The 14,740-nt window shown below is 51.9% G+C and overlaps 9 protein-coding genes across 9 annotated transcripts; 5 read left to right on the forward strand and 4 right to left on the reverse strand.

Moving 5' to 3' along the window:
* Nucleotides 1-16: 16 nt before the first annotated feature.
* Nucleotides 17-919, reverse strand: N7498_002249 (uncharacterized protein; the record flags this gene model as incomplete). Its single annotated transcript, XM_058449311.1, has 1 exon — nucleotides 17-919. One exon carries the CDS (start codon nucleotides 917-919, stop codon nucleotides 17-19), a length of 903 nt encoding a protein of 300 aa, XP_058311655.1.
* A 517-nt stretch (nucleotides 920-1,436) lies between these two features.
* Nucleotides 1,437-2,414, forward strand: N7498_002250 (uncharacterized protein; the record flags this gene model as incomplete). Its single annotated transcript, XM_058449312.1, has 1 exon — nucleotides 1,437-2,414. One exon carries the CDS (start codon nucleotides 1,437-1,439, stop codon nucleotides 2,412-2,414), a length of 978 nt encoding a protein of 325 aa, XP_058311656.1.
* Nucleotides 2,415-3,384: 970 nt separating this feature from the next.
* On the forward strand, nucleotides 3,385-4,622 carry N7498_002251 (glycoside hydrolase family 28 protein; the record flags this gene model as incomplete). The annotated part of the gene is made up of 3 exons (XM_058449313.1): nucleotides 3,385-3,612; nucleotides 3,664-4,083; nucleotides 4,164-4,622. 3 exons carry the CDS (start codon nucleotides 3,385-3,387, stop codon nucleotides 4,620-4,622), a joined length of 1,107 nt encoding a protein of 368 aa, XP_058311657.1.
* Nucleotides 4,623-4,867: 245 nt separating this feature from the next.
* On the forward strand, nucleotides 4,868-5,811 carry N7498_002252 (uncharacterized protein; the record flags this gene model as incomplete). The annotated part of the gene is made up of 2 exons (XM_058449314.1): nucleotides 4,868-5,117; nucleotides 5,246-5,811. The coding sequence occupies 2 exons, from the start codon at nucleotides 4,868-4,870 to the stop codon at nucleotides 5,809-5,811; spliced, it is 816 nt and encodes a 271-aa protein (XP_058311658.1).
* Nucleotides 5,812-5,925: 114 nt separating this feature from the next.
* N7498_002253 (acyl--CoA ligase) lies at nucleotides 5,926-7,737 on the reverse strand (the record flags this gene model as incomplete). The annotated part of the gene is made up of 3 exons (XM_058449315.1): nucleotides 5,926-6,878; nucleotides 6,935-7,570; nucleotides 7,638-7,737. 3 exons carry the CDS (start codon nucleotides 7,735-7,737, stop codon nucleotides 5,926-5,928), a joined length of 1,689 nt encoding a protein of 562 aa, XP_058311659.1.
* A 1,010-nt stretch (nucleotides 7,738-8,747) lies between these two features.
* N7498_002254 (40S ribosomal uS19 domain-containing protein) lies at nucleotides 8,748-9,886 on the reverse strand (the record flags this gene model as incomplete). Its single annotated transcript, XM_058449316.1, has 5 exons — nucleotides 8,748-8,862; nucleotides 8,914-9,210; nucleotides 9,422-9,495; nucleotides 9,695-9,713; nucleotides 9,774-9,886. Coding segments are annotated over 5 exons (573 nt in total), but the record flags the coding sequence as incomplete, so codon positions are not given.
* A 401-nt stretch (nucleotides 9,887-10,287) lies between these two features.
* aspf8 (ribosomal protein P2) lies at nucleotides 10,288-11,101 on the reverse strand. The gene is made up of 3 exons (XM_058449317.1): nucleotides 10,983-11,101; nucleotides 10,714-10,881; nucleotides 10,288-10,652 (listed from the first exon to the last, which is right to left on the reverse strand). The coding sequence occupies exons 2-3, from the start codon at nucleotides 10,870-10,872 to the stop codon at nucleotides 10,482-10,484; spliced, it is 330 nt and encodes a 109-aa protein (XP_058311661.1). The 5' UTR covers nucleotides 10,873-10,881; nucleotides 10,983-11,101; the 3' UTR covers nucleotides 10,288-10,481.
* A 385-nt stretch (nucleotides 11,102-11,486) lies between these two features.
* N7498_002256 (uncharacterized protein) lies at nucleotides 11,487-12,590 on the forward strand (the record flags this gene model as incomplete). Its single annotated transcript, XM_058449318.1, has 2 exons — nucleotides 11,487-11,492; nucleotides 11,547-12,590. 2 exons carry the CDS (start codon nucleotides 11,487-11,489, stop codon nucleotides 12,588-12,590), a joined length of 1,050 nt encoding a protein of 349 aa, XP_058311662.1.
* Nucleotides 12,591-12,995: 405 nt separating this feature from the next.
* N7498_002257 (ATP-dependent (S)-NAD(P)H-hydrate dehydratase) lies at nucleotides 12,996-14,398 on the forward strand (the record flags this gene model as incomplete). The annotated part of the gene is made up of 6 exons (XM_058449319.1): nucleotides 12,996-13,089; nucleotides 13,180-13,219; nucleotides 13,269-13,315; nucleotides 13,376-13,386; nucleotides 13,437-13,469; nucleotides 13,523-14,398. The coding sequence occupies 6 exons, from the start codon at nucleotides 12,996-12,998 to the stop codon at nucleotides 14,396-14,398; spliced, it is 1,101 nt and encodes a 366-aa protein (XP_058311663.1).
* Nucleotides 14,399-14,740: the final 342 nt, after the last annotated feature.

A 14,740-nucleotide genomic window follows, 5' to 3' on the forward strand; every position in this document is an offset into this window, starting at 1 on the left:
CCTTGGAGATCGTCTCTTACTCTGATCTTTGGTCAAATGAGCCCCGGAGGCTAAGCAGGGCCCAGTGGAGTGGGAGCCGTCCCTTACTGTCAGCCACAGTAACCGCTTCGGCAAGCTCACCATCGCCATAGTTTTCAACCAGCGCTTGAATAAACTCAAGATTCCAGGATCCGCTGGCTATGTGCAGGGCGGTGACCTTTTCAACGTCACCTTCACCTAGCTCATACCATTCCTGCTGGGCGTGAATATCGGCTCCTTCGGCAATGAGGCGAGAGGCTAGTTTATAACTTGCATGGGGAGCCGCCACTCCGAGCACGGTCTCAAGTAAGTCTTTCGGTGAAGATTGTTGATCGGGTTGATCTTTATTGGCGTAACGATTGGGTTGACAAACCGAAGCGCCTCTGCCCAATAGTCGATAGACGAAGTTTTCGATGTCGGATTTCTCGATATCACGCCCTAATTTTCCCCTGGTAAATCCGAGCGCTGCTACTGAGGACAGAAGAGGTGAATTGGTGAATTCCTGATCGTTCAATTTGCCCCCCAAGGGAGGACCGCAGCTTAGGAGATATTCCGCCGCCTCGAACCGGGCATAGAGACACGCGACGCTCAGTAAGTGAATGTTCTTGCGCCTAAGTCGAGCTTCAAGTGGCTCCGTTTGACTAGGATCGGACTGGTAGATTTCCGCAAGTGCACGAAGCGCATCGATGTTGCCATTTTCTGCAGCAAGTAGGAAAGGGTCCCATTCATCGGGGTTCCAATCGTGCACCTCAGCTCCAGGACTGAAGAAACGTGTACCACGGACTTTCGCGTAGCGATGTAAGTTTGCGACATCATCGGCTTCGATGATAGATTTCACAAGGCTACCACAGCCATCGTCGTACATAGCACTCCCGTCCGAGGCCGAAATCACAGGCCTCATTGTAGGATTACTAAGATATGCAAACACCGGGATCTTCGGGGAGCATCTTCACTCTACTTCCATAGATGTCACTTTAACTCTATCTGACTCGAACCTTCGGAAGGCCCAATCATGTAGTTGGATCCGGGTCAAATCTCCATGATGCAAACACTCACGAATTCAAGACTCACGTTATTCGTCACTCAATGTTTGCACCTCATTAGCGTGAGGCTGTCGTGGATCTGGTTCGTCGCTCGTGTTTGAACCGTGGCTGATTTGACGGTTAAATCAAACAAACCAAGCAAACGAGCCTAGAACGCCGTAGCCTCATTGATGACTCGGGCGACATCGTTGCAAAACAGGACTCGGGCGATATCCTTGCAAACCATGCAAATACTATGGCTTGTTAGGAATATTTGGAATACATACCTATAAAAGCCAAGGTTGAGACAGTTATGATGTTAATCTACATCCACCCTCTTCTAAGACTCTAGGGCTCCTTCACATCTCTATTTAATTACCAAACATAAACAGCATCATGAAGGCCATTGTTATTGACAAGTTCGGAGGCCCCGAATCTCTCATCATCAAAGAGGTCCCTGAACCTCAACCAAAAATCGGCGAAGTTGTGATCCAAGTCAAGGCCTTTGGCATCAACCATGCCGAGATGCACATGCGCAAGGGTGAATGGGCCGAGTGGATGCCCATCAGCGGAATCGAGTGCGTTGGCATCGTAGCCAACTGTCCGGGAAAAGAGTTTGAAGAAGGCACTCCAGTCGCGAGTCTCATGGGTGGCTTAGGACGCACAATCGATGGCAGCTATGCCCAGTATACACGTGCTAAAGTCTCCAACGTCGTTCCTCTCGGACCGGCTGCGGCGCACCTTCCCTGGGACCAACTAGCTGCCCTTCCTGAATCATATGCCACGGCATGGACATGTCTTTTTCGCAATCTTGAGGTTTCGAAGAATCAACGGCTGTTGATTCGTGGTGGCACTTCTTCCTTCGGCAGGGCCGCTATTAATCTCGCAGTGGAGGCTGGCGTTCATGTTACGGCGACCACTCGCAATGAATCTCGCGTCAATCAATTAGAAGCTCTAGGCGTCCGCAAGGTGATAATTGAAGGTCCGGAACTTTCGCAACGAGTTTCAGAGAAATTCGACGCCGTGCTAGAGCTCATCGGCAACAGCACGGTCCTTGATTCGCTGAAAATGGTACACAGAGGCGGCAGAGTCTGTCTAGCAGGCTTCCTGGGTGGCCTTGACCCGGTACCTGAATTCAACCCTCTCCTCCAGATGGCAAGTGGCGTGCATTTTAGCTTCTTTGGAAGTTTCGTGTTTGGGACTCCAGAGTTCCCACTGTCAGATGTCCCTCTGCAGGAAATTGTCACTATGGCTGCGCAGTCACGGATCAGCGCTAGACCATGGAAAACATTCAAGTTCGAAGAGATTCAAGAAGCACATCGGTTGATGGAAAACGGTGAAGCACATGGGAAAATGGTCGTGGTTGTGGATTGAAACTTGATCTGTTTTACTCTAGTCGTGTATAACTAGTGAAGAAGTCTTGACTGGTTCTTTATTTTCTGTTATTGGAATATTTACATGGAATAAAATGTATCGAGCTTATTCTCCCCTCACGAGCATGGACACGGTTGCTATGTAGTGATATCATCACCTTGCCACAGAGTATTCAGTATCTTGTGATTTGATTGAAAATTGCAATTGGAGCCGAAAGCGCCTCTGTATCTCCTGTATCTGACTCGCTCTGCCATTAGATTGCAGTTCGGGAAGGACGGTGTCGACCTCCTCGAGATTAATTGCCAATGGTCGGCCCAACGTGATGCTGACCACTCTAGCTAACAAGCAATCCAAGACAAGTATGCATGATGTTAATGACAACACCTCATGGACTCCGAGTGGGACAACAAGCGTTGCCCCACTCCGGCAACCTCGTACCTGGCGTTCTGCAAAGAGCTCCATCAACCAAGTGCTTATTGGAGGACAAAGTAGCCAACTCAGGCTGAAACGGATGGCCCCGACCCGCCAATAACCTTTAATGACCATCTTCCGAGGTTTAGGAATAGCTTCCTTCAGCGACTCTCGGCTCTTGCCCCCTCCGAACACGCCGTCGGGATATTTGTGGATCAACTCGGACCACCGCCGAATAGGGGGATAGACTAGCCCCCTTAACATGGCGGTGACGCGCGCTATGGAGACCTTTCAGGGCTTCGACTAGTTTTACCGAAGTATAATGGGACCCAGTGGTCCCGATAGGGGTTTTGATTGAAGGAACAATAGTCATTCAACTGTTTCATGTCGCTTCCGCTAATTTTGGACCTTCTTATATAGCGAGGTTGTGCCATGTAGTTGATTGTTTTCTTCGAGTCAATCCATTCTTTACTATTCATTCTTTTTTTCTCTTTTATTCGAGCTAGGCTCTCTCTATTCGCCCTCATTTACTTGTCCGTTGACCGGACAAAACTTCAAAATGCGTTCCTCTGTTGTTTCGATGCTGGCTTTGGGCGCAGCCATCGTATCTGCTTTCCCGACTGCTTCTCGCGCCTCAAGTCAGGTTAAGAGATCCACCTCCTGCACCTTCTCTTCGGCTGCCAAGGCCAGCGAGAGTCAGAAGTCGTGCACCACTATTATGCTTGACAACATCGAGGTGCCTGCTGGTGAGACGCTGGATCTTTCCGACCTCGAGGATGGGACCAAGGTAGGATTCCAGACCATTGTAATGCGGTACGGCGTCTAACCCTAACAATAGGTCATCTTCAACGGCGAAACCACCTTCGGATACAAGGAGTGGAAAGGCCCTCTCATCCGTATCGCCGGATCGAACATTATCGTCAGCGGAACATCCAACCACACCATCAACGGCGGCGGTGCACGCTGGTGGGACGGCAAGGGCACCAACGGTGGTAAAACCAAGCCCAAGTTCTTCTATGCCCACAGCCTGGACGACTCGACCATTACCGGCCTCAATGTCAAGAACACGCCCGTGCAGGCCTTTAGCGTCCAGTCCGATAACGTCGTCCTGAATCGTATCACTGTTGACAACTCGGCCGGTGATCATAACGGCGGCCACAATACCGATGCCTTTGATGTTGGCGAGAGTAGCGGTGTGACCATCCGAGACGCTGTTGTCAAGAACCAGGACGACTGCCTGGCCATTAACTCGGGCTCTGTGCGTACCCCATAGTCCTTTTTATTTCTCTTAAAAGGTCTTCGATATAACACAAAGCAGTGATTACTGATATTCTATAGAACATCATCTTTACTGGCGGCACCTGTTCCGGTGGCCACGGCCTGTCTATCGGCTCCGTGGGCAACCGCGATGATAACACCGTCAAGAACGTGACCATCTCGGACTCAACAGTGACCAACTCGGCGAACGGCATCCGCATCAAGACAATCGCCGGTGCAACCGGCTCCGTCTCGGGCGTGACCTTCTCTGACATCACGCTCTCCGGAATCACCGACTACGGCATTGTCTTTGAGCAGGACTACGAGAACGGCAGCCCCACCGGCGACCCGACCACAGGCGTGCCCATCACTGACTTGACCGTGGAGAAGATTACTGGTTCCGTGGAGACCGACGCGACCAAGGTCTATATTCTCTGCGGTGCTGGTAGCTGCTCAGACTGGACTTGGTCGGGTGTCTCAATCACCGGTGGCGATTCCAGCAGCAAGTGTGAGAATGTGCCTTCTGGTGCGTCTTGCTAAATTGCTGTATAATTGACCTTGGCCTATCTTGTGAACAATAAGACTATATTTATACCGAGGAGAGGTCATCTGCAAAGCTTAAAAAACTTTAACATCGTATGTTCTGGGTTGATGGTTCAATTAGAAATCGGATGAACGTACGATGACGACATAGTCCGAGTGTGCGCATGAGCTGAACATCCTACTGAAACGCTTAATTTCTCTCTGGAAACACCTCTGATCATTTACACACACCACAGTTCACAATGCAAGTTCTTCTGCTTGGTGGCCATGGCAAAGTGGCCCTCCATATGACCCCCCTCCTGCTCAACCGGGCCTGGAATGTCACCAGCGTCGTGCGCAACCCCGCTCACGAGAGCGAGATCCTGGAGCTAGGCAAGGGTCGCAAGGGCAAGGTAAACGTGCTGATTTCCAGCCTGGACGAAGTGAAGAGCCCCGCAGATGCGAGGAAGATCCTCGACTCTGTGACTCCAGACTATGTGGTCTGGTCGGCTGGTACGCTTGTGCCCCTCCCCACCCACTAAAGTTCCGTGGTACCGGACTTGGAGATATATTGCACATCCCCTTCGCCAATATATTTTATTAAAGCTCGCAAAATGCCTTTACTAATTTAACCATTTCAGGTGCCGGCGGCAAAGGCGGCCCAGCTAGGACGATCGCCATCGACCAAGAAGCCGCAAAGCACTTCATGACCGCCTCCTTCGCCTCGCCCAGCGTAAGCAAATTCCTCATGGTCTCATACATCGGCAGCCGCAAGAAGCAGCCCCGCTGGATGCCCGACGACCAATGGGCCGGGATCATGCACACAAACACCGAAGCGCTGCCCACCTATGCCAAAGCCAAACAAGAAGCAGACGAGTACATGACCGCGCTGGCAGTGCGACGCAAGCAGGATACCTCTGCGGCTCCGTTCCAGGCGATTAACCTGCGTCCGGGCTTTTTGAAGGATGGGCCTGCTACGCGGAAAGTCGAGCTTGGTATCACGCCGAAGGGTCATGGGAGTGTTACGCGTGAAGATGTTGCCATTGTTGCGGATCTGTTGCTTGCAAGGGATGATACGGAGGGATGGATTGATCTTGTCAATGGGGATGTCCCTGTTGAGGAGGCGGTTGAGAAGGTTGCTAAGGAGAAGATTGATTCTGTTGAGGGGGAGGATGTTGAGGGGATGGTTAAGAGATTCTTCCCTTGAGGGAAAGGAGGTGAGAACAAAAGTACATCATTTTTTCGGGTTACTTTAACAATTGAATATGGGTTTAGGCAGTAAGTTCCAAATATTTCAGGTTTATTTACAAAAAAAAAATATCTAAAGCTTGGCCTTGGGGCGTTGAGCCTCGTCCTTGAACTTCTGCTTCAACATGCGGCGCAAGATCTTTCCACTGGGGTTCTTGGGGATCTCATCCACGAAGCGCACACCACCGCGCAGACGCTTGTGATGGGCGACCTTGCTATCCAACCACTGCACGATCTTCGCGGCTTCCTGTTCCTCGCTGGTGCCAGAAGACTTGCTCTTGGCGCTTCGGACAACACACGCCAGCGGCACTTCTGAGCCGTGAGCCTCGCTCTCGATGCCAATAACAGCGACATCGTCGATAGCCTCATTGTCCACCAGGATACCCTCAAGCTCGGCAGGAGGAACCTGGAATCCCTTGTACTTGATGAGCTCCTTCACACGATCCGTGATGAAGAAATTCCCCTTGACATCTTGGTATCCCACATCACCAGTACGGAACCAGCCGTCGGATGACAGACACTCCTTGGTAGCTTCCGGGTTTTTGTGGTAGCCCAAGAAGACGTTGGGGCCACGCAGATAGAGCTCACCGACCTCGCCAGACTTTACTTCCTGAGGCTCGGAGCCGTCTTCTGGCATAGTCATGTACCGGGCTTCCATATTAGGCATCATACGGCCGACGGAGCCGATGTGGTCGCGCCAATCCTCCCACCGCTGGGAGTGCGTGGTGGGGCTGGTCTCACTGAGACCGTATCCTTGCTTGATACCAACCTTGATACGGGAGTAGACATTCTCCACTAGCTCTTGCGTGAGGGGCGCTGCGCCCGAGTTCATCATGCGCAGGCTGGACAAGTCGTACTTATCGACCACGGGGTGCTTGCCAAGCAGAAGTACCACCGGAGGAACGATGTAACTGAAGGTAACGTGATAGTTTTGCACGTGGGCACACCACTTCTCAATATCAAACTTGGACATGACAACAAGGTGGTAACCCTTGTAGAGGGCCTGGGTGATCAAACAGGTCAATCCTAGAAAGCTACTGTTAACATTGTACCAAACGATATGGATGATACGTTGGACATACCGTAGATATGGTAGAAAGGTAAAAATGCCAGAACACGGTCACCCTGACCATCAGGGCCTCCCTTCCAGCTAAGATTCCCACCCTCGGCGACAACCTGTTGCATAATATTGGCGACGATATTCCTGTGCGACAGCATCACACCCTTGGGAACACCAGTAGTTCCTGACGAGTAAACCAAAAACGCCAAATCGGACTCGGGAGTAATCTTCTGCTTGCGGTACCGGGTAGCACCAGAGATATTGCGGACGGAAGTGAAATGCTTATAGCGGGCATTCGGATCCCGCTGGTCGCCGAGCAGGATGATGCGGTCCTCGGGGATTCCGACCTTTTTCGCGGCCTCGACGGCAACGGACAGCACGGAAACCTGTGTTGCAAGTGCCTTGGCACCGGAGTTCTTCAGCTGGAAGGCCAGCTCGTCGACTGTATATGCTGGGTTGGCTGGGGAGATAATGCCGCCTGCCCAGAGGGTTCCCCACATCAGCACCGGGGTGTCGATGGAGTTCGGGGTGAAGAGGCCGAGCACATCGCCCTTGCGCCACTCGTAGAGGGCCTTCAGACCCTTTCCGAAATCTAAGGATGCCTCCTTCAGGCCCTTGTAGGTGTAGTGTCGCTTAGTGTCGGCATCCTGGTAGAGGACTGGGATGCGTTAGTAAATGGTCTATTGCGAGGCAAAACAAGTACTATGTGGCTCTCATCTACTCACTCTTGTCATCGGGGAAAGGCCTGTCCTTGCGCTCGAACAGGAAAGACCAGAGGTCGACGTTGGGGATGTCGACCGGGGGGTAATTGGAGGAGACGGGCATATTGCGGGGAAGAGCCAAGTGCCGATCCGGGGGAGGTAGGGGAGGGATGAATCGGCAAGCCGTATGTCAGATGTGAATCACAAAGGGCAGTGATGGAGATTATAAGAAAGCAATTCGGACGGGGTCTTTCGCGGTTCTCGGTTCCTGGGGATCGGTTGCCTCGGCCCATTGTTACATCGAAGGTTTCTTTCGTTTGGCCAATACCCGAACCGCCGTCCACCGTCGGACATAAGCCCGCTTCGCTTCGCTGTCTTGCGGTTGGCATGTTCGCAGCTTAGCGAATCTAAGCGCTGATTGACACTTTGACTATATTATAAATATTCTAATAGCATTGGCATTGTCATGCCGTTCACGCCATTCACCGTTTGCCGCCCACGCCGTCATCAGCCCGCTCGGTGCTCCTCGGCGCTTTTAGTTCCAAGTGGACCCTCCATGTTGTCATGACCCCAACTTGCCCATAGACTTCGGAGTTAAGACCATTACCACCATGTAAATGGGCGACGATCGACGTTTGGGGGGCAGAAACAACCATAGCTCATACCATGAGACCAAAGCTAAGGTGAGGTTGAATGCCTCGGGGTGTCAAGGACTAGAGTATAGCCATACTGCACACTGCCATCGAATCTTGCCCAGGCAGACCAAAAGCCAAAGCGATACGTCAATCTAGAAACAAATATAGGAACCAGCAAACTATACACAAGGCATCGTTCACTGAAGCAAGATGCGCAGTCCGATGTTTGGCTTCGTCACAGTATGCTACGAGGTACGAGATGAAAGTTGTCATATCGTAAATTGAAACTCCATTCCCCAGTAACGAAAAACGAAACCGGGGGTAGGATACCTTTTAACTCCGCCAGATCGACGAAGACTTGATACAAGATCCCCGGTGATTTTTATGCCGACAAAATCTTTAAATTGAGACGGAAACAGCTGACCCGCTCTGGAAATACAAGCTGAATAAAGAAGCCCAGTTGAGGACTGCGCTGGCTTCCATTTTTCCTTTCCCAAAACCTTCTCCACCACACGCCACTCCAAGGGGAATCGTTTGAAGTCGTTTACTTGAGGGGAATGAAACGGGAAGAGTGGGTGGCACCGATACCGGGACGACCGTGCTTGACGGGCTTGCTGGAGGGTTGTTAGCGCTGGAGGGAGAAACTGTAGTTAGGTGGAACGTACTAAGAGATGGAGAACTCAGCAAGGTAGTGGCCAACCATCTCAGGCTTGATCTCAACCTGGTTGAACTCCTTGCCGGAGTAGATACCGATGACGGAGCCGATCATCTCGGGGACAACGATCATGTCACGGAGGTGGGTCTTGACGAGGTCGGGCTTCTCGTTGGGCTTGGCCTCCTGCTTGGCCTTGCGAAGCTTCTTGATCAGACCCATGGGCTTGCGCTTGAGACCGCGGTTGAAGCGTCTGCGGGCACGAGCGTGGACAACATCGCGGAGCTGCTCGGAGGAGAGGTCGAGAAGCCTGGTGTATTCAGTTAGATTCATGTTGGACGAAAAATTTTCATTGCCAATTCCCATCACGACACCACGTCTGGTACAAATGCGATTCAAAACCCATGATAACACTGAAGGTTACATAGACGGTTGCCCTTGAATCGCATGGGCACCAGGCGTAGGTTGTGAATGGTTTTATTGGGTGGATTGGGTGGCGAGGGGATGGCGAGCAAACGTACTGGTCGAGGTCAATGCCGCGGTAGGAAAACTTGCGGAACTGTCTTCTCTTCTTGATCTCTGTGGAACGAAAGCGCTGTCAGCGATTTGGTTCTCATTGTTCATCGTGTGTGTCCATCCTCCTGGGCCAAAGTCGAATTTGTCCCCGCGCCAAATTTCCATCAAATTCATCATCGTGGTTCGTTTCTCCCAGGCGTTTCATTCGTTTCCAAGACTTGACACGGGTGACTCTCTTCGGGGGATGGGTGGGATAGAGGTTGGATTTAATAACGTACCGGCAGCCTCCTCGGCGTTCTAAAGGTAATTGTTAGCATCAAAGTCGAGGACTGTATGTGGACGAGATAGAAAACTCACGTATTCGGTGTCAGCCATTTTAGCGGTGGTTTCCTTTGAGCTCGCTTTTCGAACGGGATCTCGAAAAGCGAAGGAAGATGGGTTGTCGGGATTGTCGTGTCGCTAAACGGAGCGTCTGGGCGCACCACAACTGGCGAGGTGGGCAGGGCTCGTCTAAGCGATTTCCGAGGGTTAGCCCTAACACACTAGTCCCTTTCGGGGGCCAAGTATGTATCATGTTACGAACCGTAATTTATTGATGAAAGTTCGTGGATGGTACCGGACTACCCCACTTTGAACGTGCGAGGCTTCTCGTACCCATGGTTCATTACGAGGGTGTATTTCCATTACACTATGGCTATCCCTACATTCACTTCCATTTTGATATCAAAAGTCGCGACCTCGACATGTCCCTTGGCTAGTTCATCGTCGCTTACTGAAGGACAGGCATACGCAAAATGGTGTTGACGGCCTTGGAACAAATCCTCCAGGGCTTGACATGCCATAAAACTACATCCTACGCAAAACACAGCGGTGGAGGACAGATGAATCTGTATTGGCTAAGAGCTCTTTCAAGCTCACATATGAAGAATCCGTAACTGCATTAGAACAGTCTGAACAATGCACATTTGAAACCCCAGTCGGCGAAGACACCTCCCGAACTGGAAGCACCATCCAGATGTCTGTCCCCCCAAGTCGTCATTTTTGAGGTTCCAGAGAGCAAGGCATTTAGTCGAAAAGACCGAAGCCCATGTCCTCATCGGACTCCTCCTTCTCCTCCTCCTTCTCCTCAGCGGCGGGAGCGTCAGCAGCACCACCGGCAGCGGCGGCAGGGGCGGCAGCACCGCCAGCACCACCGGAGGGAACGGAGGCGAGCTTGGTGGAACCCTCAGCGATCAACTGTAACCACGTAGTTAGTATGTTATGTTCGGATGATTCAAAGGTCGTGGTTGTAACTAACCTCCTGGAGGTTCTTGCCCTTGAGCTCAGAGATGAGCTTGTCGAGGCGCTCGGAGTCGGCATCGATACCGACGGAGGAGAGGACACCCTTGATGTCGGCGGCAGAGGGAGACTCGTTGCCAGCCAGGGACAGGAGGAGGTAAGCGGCGAGGTACTTCATTTTGATAGACTATCGCAAAAACTTGTTGTCAGCCTCAAGAGTCGAGTATTGAAGTTTGCGAACAGTGCGCCGGTACTGAGGTTGATGCATGCAGGCAGCGAGACACATACCTTTTTGTTTTTCGTCTAGAACAGGAGAAACAATCGATTTAACCGCGAATTGGGCGGAGACTGCAACGTCGAGTTCGGAGGGTGGTTGAGAAACTGAACAGAGCGGGCTGTGAAAATCGAGGGAAAAGTGCGATGCGGATGGTTGTGGCTGTGCCACCGCCCGGCAGAAAGTAATAAGCGAGTGTGGCGCGAAGCCACGTGACCAGTTGGCATCTCGAAAGTTCAAGGCTGTTGTTCTTTCGATCCCCCTCATTCACTGCCTGCTTTGTCTTTAAATAGCAGAGAAGATCGACTGGGGACCCGTTTCTCATCCCGCCATTTCCTTTGTCCTCCTCCCAAGTCTAAGGTCGCAGATCGTCCGACCAGACATCGTTATATATGGTTTCACGTTGGGAGTCATGAAGCTGCCTAGTCGAACTAATCATCGACGATAAACGGTACTTCTACTCTTTATCGCATCCCAGATACCGCCAACGCATATATTTCCGCTTTCTAAAGCCAAAAATGAGTGTACGGCTATCATTTCTTTCCATCTGACCGTCCCTTATCTAACGTCTCGACTAGTTTCTCGACTCCGTTCTCACGTCTCTTCAGACGGGGAAGCCGGCTCAAGCCCCACTTTCTCAACCACCGGCGCCGCCAGCTACATCCACGACCGTTAAAAACGTCGATCGCAAGCCAGGAATTCCTACACCGCGGCCAGCAGCAAGCGGAAATGCCAGTGGAGGAATAAAGCGCAAGGCCGAGGACCAGCTTTCCCGTCCATCGCGGCCTGAAGGTCCAAAGTCCGGTACTTCAACCAGCAACAGGCCTTCGGTACCATCTGGAACGCCTAGAGTTGTGCCCAAGCCAATCTCTGCTACCAACCTGAAGCCTTCATCACCCAGACCTGCCCCCAGGAATGGCTCCGGGGCAGCCACCAAAGCTGCACCTGCAAAGATTGCACCTGCGAAGGCTGCACCTCCAAAGCCGGCAGCTGCACCATCAAAGCCACCGCCAAAAGGCTCCTTTGCTGAGATCATGGCTCGGGCCAAGGCGTTGCAAGATCAAGCCCCGGCACAGGTGGGCATGCTACGTCATCAGGCTGTTCCCAAGGAGAGACTCAGCAAGGTCGAGCGCAAGCGCCGAATGATGGAAGCTCAGGCGCAGGAAAAAGCTGCTCGCCGTCCAGGCCAGAAGCCTGCACCTGGTGCCCAGCCAATCAAGGGTAAAATGCCCGCAAAGAAGCCATCGCCTGAAGTGCCCTCGTATAAAGGCACAGCCAAGCCACCACCGAAGGCGCTCGAAGCTTCCTCATACCGTGGCACGGCTGGACTTCCAGGCCGCGGTGGCAATGACCGCCGGACAAACGGAAAGCGTCGCATGGACGAGTACCTCGGAACAGACGAGGAAGACGAGGGCGACTACAATGGCTACGACGACTACTACTCTGACGCATCCTCCGACATGGAGGCTGGCTTTGATGATGTAGAGGGAGAAGAAGATGCAGCACTGAGGTCTGCACGGAGAGAAGATGAAAAAGAGTTGGCAATGGAGATGGCGGCGAAGAGGGAGAAGCTGGAGCGCCAGAAGAAACTGGCCGCTCTGGCATCCCGAACCAAGCGTTGATCTGTTCGGGGTTGTCAAAATGCATTGTAAGCTTTCATTTATAATTTCTTTTGTTTTGGGAGGGTCTTTTTTGCTGAGCATTATGAGCGATTTTTGTTGCCCTTGGGTAAACACTCGATTTTTGCGAACATTATCCATAGCGGGCGTCATACCAATACCAAATCTGCTTTGTTTCGGGCTTTTAACCTATCTTAAATTGCACCGGGGCTATCCGTTGTAAATGTCATCTTTGTACTTCATAGTGATCACGGGCAAGTGAGAATCAAGTTAACTTGAGAAGTGTACAGTATAAACCTGTCGGGCCCCACTTCGCGGTGACATCACCCGTTGGGGATTACTCGCCTTCAGATCATCTCTACATTTCCTACCTAAGTTCCTTCATTCTATTCCTCATTCATATTCACAATGGAGTCCGTTCACCATGTAACGACCTCGTCGAAGGTCCTCTTCACCAGGGTGCGCAAGATGGTGCCCCCCATGCTCGAAAAGTTCCACAAAGGTCTGTTGTCATCGAGCGCCCTAGATTTACAGTAATCAATGGCTCGGTCAGTGTCAATCATAAAACTAGATCCTAATAAAGCTCTTTTAGGTCAATTGGGACGTATAGCAGTCATTGGAGGATGTGCTGAGTATGTCCCTCAAGTTCCCGGCTGGGACGTTAAGCTGACCCCGCCGAAGCTACACCGGAGCCCCATACTTCTCGGCCGCTGCTTCAGCCAAATTAGGTACGTATCGAGACCTTGTCCGAGAATCCAGGAACAGTCGTTGACCTTAGGATATCATAGGATGTGATATGGTACGTGGGCAGATTGCTGGTTGCGAATCTGCGGTGCTAACAATCTCCAGAGCCATGTCGTCTGTGAACGTTCAGCGGCCCCAGTATGTTCAATCCTTTGATGGAGCACCGGTATGGTTGACTGATAAGCCTCTAGGTTGTCAAGAGTTACTCTCCAAACCTAATGGTGCATCCGCTATTGCCGAGCACGGAATCTGTTAAAGACCCCAACTCGATTGATGCCTCCGCTCTCGCGGGCCCCATCATCGGCATGCTTTCTCGTCTTCATGCACTTGTGATCGGACCAGGACTTGGTCGCGACGGGGTCACGCTCAAGGTAGTGGCCGAAGTGATCAAAGAAGCACGCTCACGATCTATCCCATTTGTGCTGGATGCCGACGGACTTATGATTGTGACAGAAGACCCCAACCTCATCAAAGGTTACAAGGAGTGCATTCTGACCCCAAACGTCGTCGAGTTCGGGCGTCTCGCCAAGGCCTTGGGTGTCAAAGTGGCCAGTCAGGCGGAAATCACCCAAGAAGGAAACGGCGACAAGACCAGCAAGGAATCAGCTGCTTGCGAAGAGCTGTCCAAAGCCCTCGGGGGCGTGACAATCCTTCAAAAAGGACCTCACGACGTGATCTCTAACGGAGTCACGAGCATCGTATCCGATATCAAGGGAGGACTGAAGCGCAGCGGCGGTCAGGGAGATACCCTGACGGGCTCGCTAGGCACCCTGCTCGCCTGGCGAATGGCTTACCACGACAAGCTGTGGGACTCGGGTGAGCAAGATAATGCGAAGGAGGCCCAGACCAGGGATGAAGTTCAGGCTGAGCTCGAGTCCGACAAGCGGATGTCCTCGACGACGACGCTGCTTCTTGCTGCATGGGCTGGAAGCAGTCTTACTAGAGAGTGCTCGCGGAAGGCCTTTGAGACCAAAGGGCGCAGCCTGCAGGCTAGTGACCTGACCGATGAGGTGCACGGGGCTTTCCTGAGGCTGATTGGAGAGCCGGAATCGAAGACGCATCTCTAGGTTGGCACCTGGTGGCTGATCGCTGGTCAGGGAGGATGTACGGACCTCACACCCTGGCCCTAGTATTCATGTCTCACCATCATCTCTTTTTATTTTCGCGCTGAATCAATAAAGATCATTAAATGCTCTCTGTTTCTCGCCCTGTTTGGCGTAAGCTTTGACAGTAGAGGTCAAAGCTGACAGTAGCCGATTTACTACGACACTACCGACTCGCATGTAGACAACGTCATATGTCTCTACATATACGGGCGTAAACAAGGAAGAAAGTTCACCAAGGCGGCATAGTCCCTGGATCAGATCTCGTTCCTTGAGGCAAGAATAGCACACGAGAACATCAGCGTG

The sequence above is a fragment of the Penicillium cinerascens genome (genome assembly GCF_028974065.1).
Source record: "Penicillium cinerascens strain IBT 15544 chromosome Unknown contig_1_segment0_segment0, whole genome shotgun sequence".
Lineage (NCBI taxonomy): Eukaryota > Fungi > Ascomycota > Eurotiomycetes > Eurotiales > Aspergillaceae > Penicillium > Penicillium cinerascens.

Excerpts from the sequence above, each read along its gene's own strand:
- aspf8 (XM_058449317.1), bottom strand. The coding sequence starts at position 10,872 with ATGAAGTACCTCGCCGCTTACCTCCTCCTGTCCCTGGCTGGCAACGAG. Across the intron at positions 10,653-10,713 it reads AGGGCAAGAACCTCCAGGAG|TTGATCGCTGAGGGTTCCAC; the intron begins GTTAGTTACAAC and ends ACGTGGTTACAG.